The following is an 18,170-nucleotide window of genomic DNA, read 5'->3' on the forward strand; positions in this document are numbered from 1 at the left end:
CTGTGATTCTGAACAAAGCCACCTGTCTGCCAGGGTCCAAGGCTCCAAACCTCAGTGATGTATGCTTGTGTATGTGTATGTGAATGTGAGTGTGAGTGTGTGTGTGTGTGTGTGTGTGTGTTTTTTTAAAGCTGCACCAATAAAATACAGTACAGAGCCTAGATGGAAAAGTGAGGCTAATACGGTTAAAGCCCGCCTCATCCTCTGCAAACTGAGAGGCAATGAATTGGACCCAGGAAGTGATGAATCAGTGGATCAAGTAGTGCAACACTTAACTGTCTTCACAACAAGAGTGACAGAGAAATGTGAGTCCATCCACCAAGTCACACAAGTCAATGCACTCTGGTTGACTGTATTTTTGGGACAGCTCAACACAATTGCCCTATTGTTCTTCACTGAAAAGCTTTTTAGAAATAAAGTTGCAGTTTTCTTTTAAGTATGTTTACATTCTTTGTTGCTCACAAAACCACACTGTGTGTATCCTTGAGGCCTAACAAACGGGCTCAGTGTATTTCCTTCCTCCAATTTGCTTATCTTACCTTTAGCTGATGCAATGCTACGTCTCTTGGCAAATGACAGGCACTAACTGTCGTTCACATGTCAAATGAAATGTGGCGCCCGGTTAGCTCAGTGGGTAGAGCTGGCGACCCATGTACCGAGGCTGAGTCCTTGCTGCAGCGGGCCAGGGTTTGAGTCCGACCTGCAGCCCTTTGCTGCGTGTCATCCCCTATCTCTCTGCCCCCCTTTCCTGTCTACCATCAGCTGTCTCTATCAATTAAAGACAATAAAAACCCCCAAAAATACTTCCAAAAAGTTGAATGAAATGTGAAATAGCATGAACCCGTCGCTAGGAATCACGATACACAACGATACACAATAGTATCTACTTTACTAAAAATGTATTAAGGAGTTGTGGGAAATGTGGAAAGGTTCTCATTTGATTTTACCATACAATTATATATACATATTAAAAAACACTTGGCTCATTAATCTTTTTTTAAAAAGTAGAATAAAGGGAACTATATCTGAATGTCATTCTACAATCTTGTGTTGTAACAATAAAATGGCCTTGAACCCTTTTACTGAAGTAAACATCTGAATACTCCACCACTGGATTACAACATTTAAAAAAGTGATGTGTAAATATTCACATGCTGCAACAGTAGAATAAAGGTGGTGAAAGGGAAAGTGAGAGACAGCAGCAGAGATTCCTGCGGCTGCCTTTGAAGGCGATCCACTTCATTTTTAAAATCAACTCTTACACTTTTCACCGCCTGTTTCTTTCTGCCCAGTGCCTTCACTAACAAGGAGAGACACATTCATTTAACAGCTTCATGGAGTTTGGCATGAAGCTCTCCTACAGCCAGACAACATGAAAAGAAAACACAAAAAAAACCTACCAGCATTCTGCCAAATGCATAACCACTGTTGTTACTGCATTTTTAACACAAAGCCACCTGTCTGCCGAAGCCCTAAACCTGCACAAACTGCGCGTGAATGTGCGTGTATTTATACCTGTGTGTGTGTGTGCGTATTCAAACTCTGAATCATAATAAAACCATTTCACACAGCTGACAGTAACTAAAAAGCCCTGTAGAACATTAAATACAGCTGCAAGCGGGGGGAACAACAGCACTCAAACTCATTTGAGGCCACCTGCTTGACTACTGTTGACTTTGAACACGATATCACACTCAGTTATTTGTGTGTGTTTGTGTGTGCGTGGATATGTGTCTGTGTTTGGGCCAAAATGTTGTTTTCAGGTCCAAAATCGAAATTTCCAAAACAAAAAAAAACTATTTTTACTCTTTAATTTTAGTGTCCCATGATCTAAATGCTGTTTCCTGCATTGTGATACTTGTCATGTTGGAATAAAATATCAGCTAACAGCAACTTTAAACCAACAAGCATCTGTATCAGCCTAATCCTGTCTGGTTGCTATTTTCAGGTTTGCTGTGCGGTTTTTCTGAGTGTTAGAAGGGAATGAGAATGAAGGGATGAAGATGGAGAGGTGGGAAACTGTTTAGCCAACACTGCAGCGGCCGCCGTCGGTGTCGGTGAGGGGTTGATTGTGTGGCGGGAGGGGGGTCGGGCTGGCAGTGGCAACACACCGAGTTTTGTCCCACGCTGGAAGTTATTCCTGGGTCTCCCCTCCACGTTCCACACAGGCTGAACTGTAGAGCTGCCACAGGTGGCTTTCACACGCCTCTGTGCAGACTCTGCGTGTGTGACCCACTGCAGAGGTATGCACAGAATCTCAGGGACCCATCGAGCCGTTGACAGCGAGGAATGCATCAAGGTGTGTGTGTGTTTTACTAGCACAAAGGTTTTTTGTTTTTTTTAAACAATGCCTTTAGCGTCTTACCTAGAACAATACCAACCAGTCAAGGTTATTGCTTCCCTCCTCACCAGTCTCATCTACTTAAACACACACTTAGCCTATCTGCAACCGACTGCACCCATGTGGAACCTGACCTTGTGTATGCATGTATGTAGTTTGCATGTGTGTGTTGCATGATTTGAATAGTATCGCCTTCCTACGAGGTTATCTGATTGAGGCCTGTTTTCCGACCACCTACAGTGTTGTTCAGCTTTTATAGGCACTCACCACATGCCGTTAAGAAATCACAATAAAACAAACCTCAGAGCAGCTGTTGAGGTAAACAAAGTGGAACAAAGTGACCAAAACTACTATTAAAGATTTCTGTGACACTTTTCTCACATTAAAAATATATATAATTGAGCACATTAAGGACTGTAGTGGTGGGTTCAGCTCAAACAGGAAACAGAGCATAAAGTGCAAAGCGAGAGTGGTCGCTTGTAGTAAGAAACCCACAGAGAATTATGACCCAGTTCTCCAGTTCGACTAACCTCTAGTGAGCCCTTTAGCCTCTTTTAGCTTGTTTTGGTTGTCGTAGCCCACAAACTCTGCTCTTATAAACCCATTTCAGCTGCAGCAGTCTAAATAGGCAACTGCTTGTTAACATGTGAATTTAACAAGTTGATAATAGTGTAAAATTTTTTCTGAGAATGTCGCCACCGTTAATAATACTGTAAACATATAATATTGCAATACTTTTATCAGTGGGCCACAGGCTCAATCAGCATTGTGTTGCCTCGTTCAGCAATGGTGAATTAAGAGACATTCATTCAGCCATGTTACAAGTAATGTCTGTTTGATATTCCTGAGCTAACATACTGACTTGTTTCTAGGAAATTCCTGACAGCCAAATGAAACAGCAAAGGAAACCAATACAACATGTAATCACAGTCAAATCTTGATGCTAACAGCAGTCACTGCAGAGGAAATCTCGTGCACATTAATTTTATCTGATGAAGATCCAAACATTGTTAATAAACTAAGCACAAATGACTGACAGCATGTAGGATTCGTTGTCTTTTTCACAGTCAAGAGTTTTTGATCCTACACATCTGTCACTTTCTGGTGTACAGGAACTTTGTAGTAACTTTTCACTACAGGGAAATCTCACAGGACAATACCCAACAAAAGACTTTTACATTTGGAAAATATAACCTGAAACTATATCCATGGCTAGATAGAGAAAGCTGCAGACAGCTGCTTTCAGCTAAAAAGCTCTGATAAACCCACTATACACAATCAAAGTTAGTGAAACAACATCTTGCAGATAAAAACAAACTATTTCCATTCTTTAGCTGCTAGAGTTGGTGTAGACCAAAACAGCTAAACGGAGAGTGAATACTATTACATTCACCTGGTGGCAAGAAACACGACAGGGAAATCTTACGGGAGAATACCCAGCAAAAGCCTTTTAAACTGGAAAATAAAACCTGAAACTATATGCATGGCTAGACAGAGTGAGAGAGAAAGGGCACCTTCGTAATTTGGGTGAACTGAGCCTTTAAAAGTAGCCCATTGTGGCTGTGAGCTGTGCTGTTAGAGAACTACACTTGTCCTGTCCCCCACTGTGAACTGAACGCTCCTGCCGCAGCAGAGAGGGAGGCGACGGAGGATGACAGTGGATGGAGGGAACATGCCTCTGCCCTCAGATAAAAATCAGCTCCTCTCATTTGAGCGCTGACAACACTGAAACCCTACACTTCCCACGACACAAGAATCACTTCACACAAAACCTTCAGTTACCCAACAAGTTGTAACACGTAAAACCCAACATTTCCCCCCCAGGGGATTGGCAATGCAAATCCCTTCTGTTGTTCTCCCTTTCTTTTCTTTTCTTCCTTTGTTTCCTTATTCTTTCTCTCAGTGTTTTTCTTCCCCCTCCCGACAGGAGCAGCTTGTTGGGTTTTATATCGTCCTTGTCGCTTTCCAACTAGGGCCTGAGGCAGAATAGCAGGGAGTGCACAAAAGACAGAGAGAGAGAGTGCCAGGAGCCGGTCTCAGCAGTTGAAAGCAGCAGGATAAAGTGTTAGACATCTAAAGAGGTTCACTTGGTGATAAACAAATAAAGACATTCTCATTGTCAACCCTGAGACTGACAGCTGTAATGGCAGAAGGTTTCACACAGGAATGTATCAAAGACGGAAAATCACAACATGTCTCAGTCAGCTGCATCAAGCACAACAGCCTGTCAAAAAAATATGTAATGTAAAATATCTCACACGCAGATCTTTGCAGATTTCCAGTCCCATCACACTCTGTCGCCCGATGAGAAACATTTGCGATACGCATTTTATGGCAGAGCTCTGTACAGCAAGTTTCCAACCTGCTGTGCAGTCATGTTAAGACAAGTGTAAACCGATGCATAAACAAATGTTTGGGGAAATGTTTAACAGTTAGCAGTATTTGCTTAGGGATGATAAAATGATCCAGCGTTCCGTGCCAGCGACTGCCTGCCTGCCCACAGGGCCTGGCTCGGGCTGTCAATGGCAAGAGCCTCTATCAAACAAGATGCCGCACCTCATCACAAATCTTTTTTTTTTTTTAAATCTGCCGTGACTCATCTGGGTTCTTTTAACCTGCATCTTCTCCTTTGACTGAAAATCAGTGAGGGATGTCACTGTACTTAGATTCAGGTCATCAGAAACAGCCAAGCAATGATTTTGAATGATTAAAAAAATAAATAAAATTCAAAGCCGAGTTAAACTTACTGCTGTCAAAATATGTAAGTTAGGTTAAGCACATTTACAGTAAACAGTTTCAGTTTTAAAAACATTTAAAAGAGCTCTCATTCCTCCATCGACCCTGTAGTTTTCTGTACTGACCTGGTAGGGAGGAGTGGACGTGAGGAGATCCAACACTCCCTGACTGGAACAGAGCTGCTGACACAAGTCATAGTGACTGGCTTTCCCTCAGCAGTAACGCCTGTCTTTTCTACTCTTCAGTTACCTCTGACCCCCTCCCTCCCCTTCTCCTACCCCCATCTCTTCTCTGAAGAGGGGAAGTACAAAGAGCCTCTTCAAATCCCACCGTACAGGGATTTCATTTGCATAATAAGCATGCGGCTGCAGGTAACCGTCACTGCAGCCCCGATGTGTGCGATACCGATCGAACATCAAGCCACCAACAGGTGTGATAGTGTTGTGATAAGAGCATTCATCGGCGTCAGACACTTTATTCCTAGTAATGATTCCCTGGACTGGGGAAAGTGAGGTCAGAATAATGACAGGGCCATAAAGGCCAGGAAATAACGCAACATGCAGATAACAAAGGGAGATAGACTCAGACTCCGTTGTCACTGCTGTTTGATAAATTTTTTAATTGAGAAGAGAAGAAAATGTCAAATTTAAACCAAGTTCTAGTCACAATACCCTGATTATTAAATCAGTAATGCACTAAAAAGCTTTTTCTGGTTTTCATTAAATCCTGATTTTTGGCATTTTTGGAGTCAGAAAGGAACCAAAAGCCTAATTAGGCTGTCATGAACCGTAGTTTGTCATAAATGATTCAGCATGTTGTGACTCTCATTGATCAAATGAAGTAAATATAAACTTCGTTGCCATGCATGTTGAATGTTGGCTGTTTCCCACTCCACCAAGGAAGTCGGCCACAGAAAAACTACTGTTAAACTTCATTACTAGCCCAACTCAACCTGCCTGTATTTGGAACAGGCCTCTATATTGGACAGGCCTTTAATTCCTTTTGCACAAAACTTGTGCTTGTTTATTTAAACCAATATGAACATTATCTGTATGAAAATTAGGCTATTGCATAACATCTCAATTGAACTTCGGCCCGTCCGATATACCGGTTGATATCATCGGTCGACAGTGGTCTATTCCGGTATATAATGCAAAAAGGCTTGTAGTTTTTACAGTACTGATGTTTAGCTATTAACTTTATTTTCATTTATTCTTCATTTTCTCTGTGTTCATTTCTAGAGTTGGTTGACATTGTGGCCTTTATATTAAATTATATAATATGTTATAAAGTTATTTGTTTTAGAAAAACGGCCTTCTACGAGTACGTTTGTGTAGTCATATCGGTGCAATTTTGCTGTGAAAGGGCAATACAATACATATCGCATACTGTAAGAAAGGCGATATATTGGGTTGGTTTTTTTTATCTAGTTTTATGAAGTTTAATGAATCAATGAAAGAAGCATTTTCAGCTGCCATATCAATAATTGGTGAATTTTTCCCTTCTAAAATCAGTATCTGTTTCAAAAAAACCTATATTTATCGGACTCTACAAAAAATCCAAAGTGGGATACTTTGTCAGTGTTAGATATATTCTTTATAGTACAGCAACGTCTGAAAACAAGAAACCTCACAAAAAGTTCTACCGCTCGCAAACTGTGAGTGTGTGCGTTCTGGGTGAAAGCCCAGTAAAGCTCCAGTTACTCTTTCCGCATTGCCGCAAGGGTCTGCTTGACTTAAATGTCATCATCAGCCCATGTCAGTGAGGGGAGTGAGGGGACTGTAACGAGAACCATGCGCTCCAACTGCACATGTGTGAACACATCCGCCTACGCAGACACCCAATAATAAACAGAACTGCATCTACCTGTGTCCAGTGTCCTTTATTAGGCAGCGTTAGGTGGTGTAATGAGCTCAGCAGATCAATTATTGATCCAATCTGATCAGGAGCATTCAGTCGGTACATTTAGGTGAATTCAAGTGATGGCAAGGTCAGATGTATGCTGGGATATGCAGACCACACACTCAATGCTCACTATGTTTAGATCTATACACTGTACACAAATGATACACTGAACGAGAACCAACTGAGACACAAATGCCTCTGTGATGTGCTTCCAGTCTACACAAAGACAAAATGGAAAAAGACACGTTTCTTCTGTCCCGTTCTGCTAACATCAACAAGTGTGTCAGTCACCAGAGAGCGAGCCAGCGCGATGGTCCGTAGGCAGACTTACTGAAAGGAATAAAAAACTGGTTCTTCCTGTCAAAATCAACAAATGCTGTAATGAGGTGTTGAGGATGAAAATAACCTGGCTGAACTACTGCAAGCTTGACATTTTGTCCAAAGCTTAGGAACTGCAAATTCAGAGCCGCTGTTGATGACAACCAGAGATGTCGACGAAGCCCTAAATCACTCTTCAATCAGTCTTCTTATGGCTGACAAAGAGCCTCCACTTGCAAGTGACCTCCAAAATCAAAAAGGTGGTTCACAGACCTTTTCTTCTCAAAGTTTTTTAGCTTTTCCAACAGTTCCAACCTCGCTTTTATTTACCACTACCGGACTGACTCTTAGATGAGTTCAAAAACAGCCTTTCAGTGAAATTTCAAGGCCTTCCGAGAGAACGCTTACACTGAATGTGATGAATGAGATCACACTGACAGATGGATTCTCAAAGAATTGTGTGCGTATGTTTGTGGTATGATATTTTTTCTTATTGGCGAGGTTGGTAAGATGTCGCCACACACACACACACACACACACACACACACACACACACACACACACACAGAGCAACAGACACACACAGTTGTGGAACAAAGCTGCCTTGCGTTGCTGACTGGGCCTCATTAGAGAATGAGCTCTCAGGACTGGAGACACAAAAGCCTTGCCCTCTTCTCCTTTCCTTCCCCTCTCTTCCTCTGTTCTCTTGGCCTTTTGATGTCAAGGGTACTGAACCATATAGTGCGTAGTCCAAAGAATAAGCTCATCAAGAATACACACTCAGTTTCCTCTCTTTTTTTTTTTTTTATCTTGCTCTGAGTGTGTGTTAGTGTGTGTGCTGAGAAGCAGAGAGAACAGAGAGAGCTACAAGCCCTGATAAGGTGCTGTTGTTCTGCGGTCGCTGGTCAGTTCATCACACAAAGAGCAGTGTTGGGAACTCCAGCGCTGCGATTGAGTGATAGAGACATCACAAAGACTACATTTTACTCCCCTTTTCCTCTTGGAGTTCAGGGGCTGTCCCATAGAGGCCCACCCACTGCATACACACACACACACACACACACACACACACACACACACACACACACACACACACACTCAAATACAACACATTTCTATCTCATTCTGTCCTATTTCCCCCCCATAGCCAGTGATGCCATACATATTAGATTAATACCAGACAAAGTAGAAGTTACATGAAGGAATGACTCAGTAAGGAATGAATAGAAAGAAAGTGTGATACTGATTCACTCACGCACATTCATTGTCAGTGGCAAATTAATTAATATGGACGGGGAACATTTCTGCCGTATGATCACAAAGTTTCTGTTTCTGATGAAAAGATCATTTGTGTTGGAAAAATGGCAGCTGTAGTAAATTTGAGCTAGTTATTAAGTCACACATTAGGGCTCATTTCTAATCCGAGTTATGTGTTTGGGATGAATAAGAGCACATCCGCCCATCAACACACACACACACACACACACACACACACACACACACACACACACCGCCCTGTGTTAATGCATGACCAGCAGCACAACAGGCAAACAAAAAGTGTTTTATGTGATAGACAAGGAAGAGAATGGCAACGCTAGTTAAATTTAATAAAATGAGACACCAGTACTGCCTTCACAGGAGAGGAGAGGCAAGACATGGAATTAATGCCACAGCAGAGAGGGCTTATTTACTTTAGATAAAAAGTTGGAAGTATGACATTTAGAGAGTATTGCTGGACATTATGGATATGGAAGGAATCAGCAGTTAAGATGATGAATTACTCGTGCTAGCCGCGCTAGTAGACCTTACCAGAGCTAAGCTTTTTGTATGCTGACAAAGTGTTTCGTCACTTAGCGTACAATAGAATTGTCAGATGAAGTGCTGCAGTACATATACTGCAGTTTACTTTAAAATATGGACAGTAAAACCCAACAGACGTGTCTTGCTATTTTATTAAGACATGAAAGAAACCCTTAATGAGACAGAATGCACAGAAGCTACTTTACTTTGCGGTCCTATCGTGACCATATTCTCAAACCTCCAAACTGGCTCTGTTAAGTGTACCACACATGCATGCGCTTATGCACGCACCAACGTTTTCATCAGGATGGGGGACAGAAAATAAACATCTGTGTAAGCAAAAGCAAGTATAATATTATAATAATTATTTTAACTGTGGCGATGACATTTTAGGGTTTCACAGACATTTGTGGTAGGGTAGTAACTTCCAACTGCTAGATAGCAGTGTTATAAACTGAGGGCTATGATGTTGGATGTTACAGGGACGGTGATAAATACAAATGCAGATACCACTGATTGCATAAAACACTTTTTTTTCTCTTTTTTCTTTACTACTTAAAAGAAAATCACAACATATTGCAATATATTGAATCGTAACCTCTGTACATATCGCATCGCTAGACTCTTGGCAATACACAGCCCTAATTTGTCATGACTTGGGACACCTTGAAATGGGAGAAAGGATGTCTCTGGCATTATAGTTATTCATTCATTTGCTGCCTTGCTACATCTTAAACAGACAAAATATAGACAATGGTGTAACATGTATTTCACTTTAACCCCTTATCTGCCAGTAAGATCTGCATGTGACTCACCCCAGAACCTCACAGACAGGCTCATTTTCTTAACTAAACCACTAAGACTGTTGTCGGGAGATCAGGGCCGACAATTTCATTTTGATAAAGTTCTTTGTAGGCTGCAGCCCTTGATATAGGAATGAGTCAGGCTTTGTTTTAAACTCTCTGCATGTTTTTTGTCATATAACTTCAGTTTTGACATTTGTTAAGTAGTAAAATCACAATTGTTCTTGACAGAAGAGCAGGAAACTTTCTAATTCTTCTAAAAAAGGTTTTAATGCTTCTACAGAACTGATAAACACAGATGGCAACAGTTTTATAGTGTCAGCTTTGGTTTCCCGTGTGACAAACTTATCTAGTAAACATGGCTCCGGCCCACACTAGTGAGCACGTAACCATGCACCTCATAGTACTGAGAAGCACACACTCTGATTGAAATGCTAAAAAAACCAGATACTTTGGGCTTTTGTTGCAGCCTACAGTTTGAACTGTGCATCTACAACATAAGAGGCTTTTTATTAAACCGTGGGATGTGTATTTACGTAGTAGCATGTGATTTTGCTGTTCGCCTAAAAGTGCAAAATTGTTTTCTCATCTTTGTCTGGAAGAACTACGACTGCCCTGTCAGACTGAGCAGAAAGTGCAAAGCGGAAGGATGGATACATCTGTATGAATACTAATTGGAAACCAGAGCCATAGTCTTTGCATTTTAAAGTCCAATACAAGCGACACGACTATTTGTGAGGGTTTTACAAGCACAGAAAACACTTTTTAAGTGAGATGTAAAAGGTTCAGAGGACTGCTTTCGGTAATCTTCCCAGTCAACAGGTGTGAGACTGGAGGTAAGTGCACAGTTCGGAGTTCACAGCCTCTCCCGGCGGCAGTGTACTGCAGCGGTGCGGTGCTGCTCTAATGCAGTGCTTTCAAGCTCAGATTGTTTGTGATTTTCAGCAGAATTAGTGTTTCAACGTCAACAAGATGAGAAACAATACGACAGGACAAGTCTTTTGCACGTACGAGGCTCAGTGTTTTGTTATCGCTGTTTGTGTCTGTCTCTATAGCCGGGGGAACATGTTTTGAGGGCTGCGGCAAGAGAAAAAATAAAGAACGTCAAACACACGACTAGAATATCAGATGAACTTAGAGCAAAATATATGGTAAAGAAATTGTTACTTTATTACTTATTTAACACAGTGTTGTCAAAGTGTTCATGCTGGAGACACAGATTACCATAGAGACAAAATGTCTTTGTTTGCCCCTGTGTATGTATACTACACTGCAGTACCTTTAAAGCTGCAGTAGGTAACTCTGATAAAGATAACTTTTTCTCATATTTGCTGAAACATATTTGACTTTCACTATGTCCTGACAGTAGTACATGAAAAAATCAGGTTCATCTGGCTCCTCCTAGTGCTCCTAATGGCATTTCCAAGAATCCACTGGACCTGAACAAAAACAACCAATCAGAGCTCAGAAAAATAGTTGACTGTTGAGTCCCATTGCCAGGTCGTCTAATATTGATGCTTGGAATAAGACTAAACAATCACCTCTCTTCAAGCCACCAGAGTGTATTTCTATCTTTCTTGGCTCTGATTGGCTGTTTTTGTTCAGGCCTGGTGGATTCTTGGAAATGCCAGTAGGAGCACTAAGAGGAGCCAGAGGAACCTGATGTTTTCACAGATCATCTGTCCCATGTACTACTGTCAGGATATAGTGAAAGTTTCAGCAAATATGCCAAAAAAATGTTTTTATAAAAGTTACTTACTGCAGCTTTAAGATGCAAATACTGTACTTTTTACTCAACCACATTTAAATTTCTTTTCTTTTTTTAATATTCAAAATATATTATCAGACTCCACTGCTGTACATTAAACTACTCAGTAGTAGACAAATCTAAAGTTAAATTGTTTCCATATTAACCAAATATGCCCTTAAAATACAGGTTAATGCATTAGTAAATATAATTCAGCAGTGTAATTTATATAACATTTAATGAGGTATTCTGCATTATGAGTACATTTTCCTGATTATACATTGTACAGAAGGTTTTGGTAATTTTACTGAATTATAGGATTTGAATACATCTTACAATATATGAAAATGTCCTACAATAAAAAAAACAATAAGTGACTTATAGTTGATCATTTCGAATTCCTTTCAGTTTATTAGTCAGAAATAAATCATCTCCAACAGTTCAGACTTTGTGACTTTATGTCTCGAATGCATTGACAGTGATCTCCATCACGTAAAACATGTCTGCTGTGTTTCCATCCTGCTCTCCCTCTCCCTGACCTCTCTCTCTCTCTCTCTCTCTCTCTCTCTCTCTCTCTCTCTCTCTCTCTCTCTCTCTCTCAGAGGCTTTCTAAATAAGATGTATAAATAGGCTGATGACACAACTGCGCCCTTCACAAAGACACCGAGGAGAGAGAAAAGAGAGGAGAACAGGACTCTGGCTTTAGTCACGGCCGCTTTATTCTTCTGCTTTTCAGAAGCACAGGTTAAAAGGCAGCCATTTTTCTTTTCAAGCCTCCCTCCCCTCTCATCCCTCTTTCTCTCCCTCTCTCTCCCCCTCTCGCTCTCTGAAACAGGTCGTCTATTGTGGCGGCTAGCGAAAGGCTACTGTGGCATTTATCAGAGAGTAGGAGGAGGAGGAGGAGGAGTGGGGGGAGAAGACAAAACACTCCCAATAAAGAGATAGAACAAGAGAAAGGGAAGAAAGGATGTGTATGAAGGCCACTTTTTTTTTTCCCTCTTCCTTCACAAAGCCCCCCCCAACACCACCCCCACACCCTTTCCACCCCCCTGCTCCTCCAGGCTAGCTCAGACAAAGGAGGCCCGACTCTCACAATGTGCTCCCTCCTTTAGCCCGGCACACTTTATATCCTCACTCCATTCACTGCTGCTTCTTGAGAGCACCCACGTGTGTGCAACGTATGTGTGTGTGCGTGCGTGCGTGCATGTGTGTTTTATGGAGTTTGTAATGGTGGTAGTGGGGGTCTATGTTTGCTGAGGGTCTTATAGACCAAGGGGCCAGGGCTCTGAGGTGTTACTATGGAAACGCCTTTGAGCAGTAAGGAGCACAACAGGTGATTCTGCTGAGGGCCTGTTCGTCTCAGCTTTGAGAAACCGCAGGGGGTCTTTGCTGCATGTGTGTGTGTGTGTGCGCATGTGTTTCACAAGTATAGCTGTGTATGCTACAAACAACTTAGTGCCATAGGTCTTAACCAGCTCCAATAAACTGGAGATCATGTCTGAAGTTGCTGGCTGGCTGCTGAACACTGGCCCAGCCCAAAGACCTGACTACACAGCATATATAGCAGGATAGTGTCTGAAAATAGGAAAACACAGCAGGAACACTGCTGGAAAAAAACATTTTTTAATCCCTTGACTCTTTTGTCTGTGTTTATAAAGCACCGACAAAAGAGTCAATGTCAAGAGCCAGTCAATTCACGCAGAAAGGCAAGAAGAAAGATGAAAGCAGGGCCGTGAACTGGAAAAAAGAGCAGCAGTGGGGCACCATATATTTAAGGGAATGAGTGAAAATATATATTTGAAGCAGCTATAATGTGATATTGTGAAAGGCGTCGCTTGTAGGGATGAACCTACAGTGAATCTGCAGCTCCTCACAGCTTCACGGAGCGATAAAGTGAGTTTCAGCTCATTGTTTAGCTGTCCGGCTGCAACTTTACTTATTTGGTTCACTGTCACTGGAAACCGCACCATTAAAGACTGACAGCCGGCTCGATAGGCTCTTACCCTAATTTAGAATTCATTTTGGAACACTTTCCTCCATGCCACAAAATCAATGACTTTTTGAAGAGAACAGACTGATCAGACAGACAAGAGTTAACTTTCAAAAGGATAAGGTTTGTGATTTTCTATGTATTTTGTTTTGTGAAAAGACAACAATGTATTGATCCTACTGAAGTCTTGTGTAATATATCTTATTATTGTCCAAAAACACATCAGTGAGCCACACAGTTGTACTGGGTGACATGTTCTTTCATTACTATGAACACTCACATATATTTTGACTCAATCCCACATACATGTCCTTTTACCTTAAATGCTCACTAGATCACCAAATGTGTGTGTTAATCTGCAGCTGAAAATAGTCCCTAAAAAATGTACTATTTACTCGTGTTTGAGTAATGTTTGCTGAAAATCACTAAATCACTAAATCAGGTTGTACTTTTTAAACCAGAAACTACATGTTTGTGATCTCCATCTTCAGTGGGAACCAGCGGGTTTGGGGTTGAGTGCTGCAGACAGGGTAGAGATGCACGTTATTTGCTCTGCTCAGCTGTGCATTTAAAAACAGAGAGAAGCAAGGCGGTAGAAAAGCACCGGCAGTCTCAGTGACAGTAATGTTTATGCAGCTCATCATTCAGAACTCTGACTGGAGATTGTACTTTAACACCAAGAGTCAGTGGAGGGAAAGATGTCCTCTTTGTGACAGGTAAACAACATAAAGTGCATTACGCGACGCAGGCAGTGGTTGTCAGACTGGAGGTTGCAAGATGAGTTACTAACTACACTACTGTTTTATCATTAGAGGAGAAAGCTGACCAGTCTTTGCATAGTCTGCAGGGGTTTCTGTTTTTAGAAGCTGATAAAGTGTTTGAAGCCACATGGTGAATTTTATCTGGGCGGTTTCTCCTTCAATTGTGTTACACAACAGCTAATGATAAAACAAAGATATATGACAGCGAAAAAATAAAAAAATCCTTATCTGACTGCGGAACAACAAGCGTGAGCTGCCTGAGAGCAGCAAACAGAGAAGAAGAAAAGTTTAGTGTTTGTAACTGACATACGGTCTATATGCTCATCTATGGCTTCACCGCTGCCGCAATATATCCATCTCAGCTTAGCTTTTCTTCTTCTTTTTGACACAGTGAGGTATACAATACATCATACAATTTCTGTTTATTTCCCCCGTGACTTTAAAGGCTTGATCCCGCATTATTTAAATAGCGGTGCTGAGGAATGGGGGATAACATGATGGGGGACAGAGATAGCTCGCTGCACAGGACGGAAAAGTGATCGCATGACTTTCAACGCATTATCATGTTCAGATCCGGTGAGCGCAAGATAAAATGCAGCAAAAGCCGCTGTCATATCTGCTGCGGTTGTTCAGAAACATGTTTTACTTCACTGAAAGAATGACATGTAGAAAAGTAAAAGATTTTAAAGAGAGACTGGTTTTTCTTCCCTTCATTGGGTACCTGCAGAGATATTAAACGCCTATGTGCACCATGAATGGGAAGTCTTATTATAGTTCAAAGAAGAGATGTTTCACATGTTACAGAGACACCACAAATGTTAATTACTCAAACAAGCAGCCAACTTGTACAAAGCAGTCACATAATGGCCTACTGTCGCTTTAGATTTCACTGATTTTAAAAGGAAATGCAAATTGTGCCACTGCTCTGGAGCAGACAAACGGTCTCTGGTCATTTGCAAATGACCACAAACACATGTGTGCACACATACACACACAGCCATAACAAACAGCTACAGAGTAGGAGTCCTGTGTTTTTACTAAAAAACTACTTAAGGTTTCACATGACAACAGAGGTGCGTTGTTTTAGCCCATGGGGAAAGTCATGTAAATGAACCAGGAAACTGCTGTGTTTTTATTTGTGTGCTGCGCTCATGTATCAATAGAGTGTTTGTGAATACTCATGATCGGTTCAGAAATAAACAAATTGGCTGGAAAAGGGATGGCAACAGGCCGATCGTACCTGTTCCTTTAGTCACAGCAAACAAAACGACATCTGTTTGCTCGCTCTTCTCTGATGGCGATGCAAATCTATTGGTTAACACAGGAAAAGTACTAAAAAGCAGCTGAAATATAGCCTTTTTGTCATTGTTGCAGTGTAAAATGTCAAACTGTCTCTGTAACAGTGTATGTCACAATCATACCTTTATTATGCCTCCATGATCACTTTCTTTCATGAAAGCTCCACATTTATCATCTCAGCAACACCAAATCCTCTCCCTAAAGGCTCTTTAAATTTAGATATAGATTTGACAGCATCTTAAGGTCACATATAAAACATATAAACCTGCCCATTCACGTCTTCTATGCTAAACAATACAGGCCGTCATGTGACGAGCATAATGGGAACAGGGAGACAAAAGAAACCTGTAGTTACGGTTCTTTGACAAACTTCAGAACTGGAAAAAAAAAAGTCACATATTTCCCAACAAAAGATTCCCTCTCAACTCTATATTTAATGAAACACACCTTAGTCCTGTAGGAGCTTGTATTTTGACATTGCGTGCTGGATGACACACACACACACACACACACACACACACACACACACACACAGGTAGTAGAAGTTCAGAAAACTCAAGTGCTTTTTTTTTTTTTTTTTAGGGATTAGAAAGTGTTCAAAAGTGGCATGAGAAATGCAGGGCAGCGTTCAAGGATGCTTCCGCTCTTTCTCCCCCAGTGCTGATTTACAGCTGTTGATAAATAGCCTGCCTTGGCTGAAAGCGCGGGCTTTACTCCTTCATTATTAGCGCGTCATTATGAGCTTATGACAGCGTCCATGGACGAGTGAGCGCACATTCAGAGCACAGCTGGCAGAGAGCACATTCACTTTGTAATGGCATGTTATTCAAAATCCCTGTTTAATCTCCAGCTTTACAGAATAGAAACCTAAACATTACCACTCTCTCTCTCTCTCTCTCTCACACACACACACACACACACACTCACTCACAAAGAAAAAAAAAGGCAAGATGTGAAAACAAAAATGTGAAAAGGTGACAAGATGTTTAACCTTGCGAGTGAAGAGGCACAGTCACATTATTGAGGCTTGTTAAAGAGTTCGCTGCACGTAAAGGCAGGAATCTTACCTTGACGGTGTGTGTAGATGCTCACAGGGTTGTGTGTGTGTGGCTGCTGTTGTCTCTAGGTGTCTCTGAGAATGGCCCATCACCAGTATAACCCCTGCACTTTATCACCGCCCAGCGTGAGCCACTGTGTGTGTGTACACTTCTGTGTGTGTTTTCTATGAAGTTCCTGCAGTCACCTCTTTTTCTTCCTCTGCCAAGGCAACAGGTGGAAAAGTGTCTTTAAAAAGTCCAGAGAAGAATGGCGAGAGGAGGCGTTAAGATGAGGCAACGGGAATCAAAGAACCGTTCCACCTTTGTGTTTCCTTGACAAAGAGATGAATTGTAAGAGCTTCTCCTGACACGCTTAACATCTCCGCTCATAATTACTGCGCTCCCTGGCCCTGTTTGCATCAAAGATTCAGAAAAAAATGAAGGCGAGGTGCATCTTGACACTTAAAGGATGACCAAGAAGGTCTCACGTCAGGCATAAAAAGAAGACTTTTCTCAGAACTCACACTGAATGTGCTGGATTTTGTTCTTTGTGGTAGAGAATCATTAAAGACAGTGTGTTGAGGGGTCATAGTGGTTCAACATGAGCATAACAGGCTGTTACATAATGCAAAAGAGGACGTTGTGAGGCATAGAAACTGACAGTGATATCACGCTCTTATCAAGGATGTAGTGAAGAATTAACCTGAATAATCTCATTTTATTGAAGTCACAGAAGAAGAAGAGAAAAACCTTTACCTTTCACACCTATGAAGCCTGAATAGAAAGATGAATTATGCAGCATAAAATCATAATTGACACCACAATAAGTTACATCAAACTGCTGCCAGAACCTCTAAGCAATATAGACAATAACTGCTTTAAAATAAAGCTGCAAATGACAATTATTCTCTGGATACCTGAATCTTTTAGTCAATAAACTGTTAGACGATAGTGACACACATCTGTCGCAATTTCCTAGAGCCAAAGGTGACATATTGAAATTACTTCTTTTGTCTGACCAACAGCACAAAACACAAACATATTCTTTTTACTATCATATAAAACAAAGAAAAGTAAAAAGTACACACATCTGTGAGCCGAAGCTGAAGTTTGTGAAGAATATTTGCCATTTTTGCTTGAAACAATGTCAAAATAGTTTCAGAGTTTAATTTTCTGTTGATGGATTAATCAACTAATCCTAATGCATTATTGGTAATGCTGCTGCTCTAGCACAGTCTACTTAAAAAATTTTTTTCTGTTTTCTGTACTTAAAATAATAAAAGAAAAAATAATAATGTGTAGTTTATAAAGTAGTAATGGATTTGAAGAACTGAAAACATGTTACATTGTTAAAAGAAAAGTCAAGTGAGCACACACTGTAGGTCATAATTTAAAACCCTTTTCTTTCGCCTGCGTCCTCACAATGCCAGAGA

At 41.1% G+C, this 18,170-nt stretch overlaps 1 protein-coding gene across 8 annotated transcripts in view; it reads right to left on the reverse strand.

Moving 5' to 3' along the window:
- The window catches only part of LOC127372481 (transcription factor SOX-13), a 48,668-nt gene that overhangs the window by 26,168 nt on the left and 4,330 nt on the right, over window positions 1–18,170 (reverse strand). For 2 of the 8 annotated variants that reach the window (XM_051416219.1, XM_051416216.1), the window contains exon 1: window positions 5,203–5,308. The exons of 1 other annotated variant lie outside the window; for it this stretch is intronic. In XM_051416219.1, coding sequence (XP_051272179.1) covers window positions 5,203–5,273 — 71 coding nt within the window. In that variant the 5' untranslated portion in view covers window positions 5,274–5,308. Of the gene's footprint in view, window positions 1–4,599; window positions 4,711–5,202; window positions 5,309–16,767; window positions 16,917–18,170 lie in introns of those variants that run through there. 5 more of the 8 variants (XM_051416215.1, XM_051416214.1, XM_051416218.1 and 2 more) reach the window with 5 other exon arrangements.

Source organism: Dicentrarchus labrax, unplaced genomic scaffold (assembly GCF_905237075.1).
Source record: "Dicentrarchus labrax unplaced genomic scaffold, dlabrax2021, whole genome shotgun sequence".
Taxonomy (NCBI): Eukaryota; Metazoa; Chordata; class Actinopteri; family Moronidae; genus Dicentrarchus; species Dicentrarchus labrax.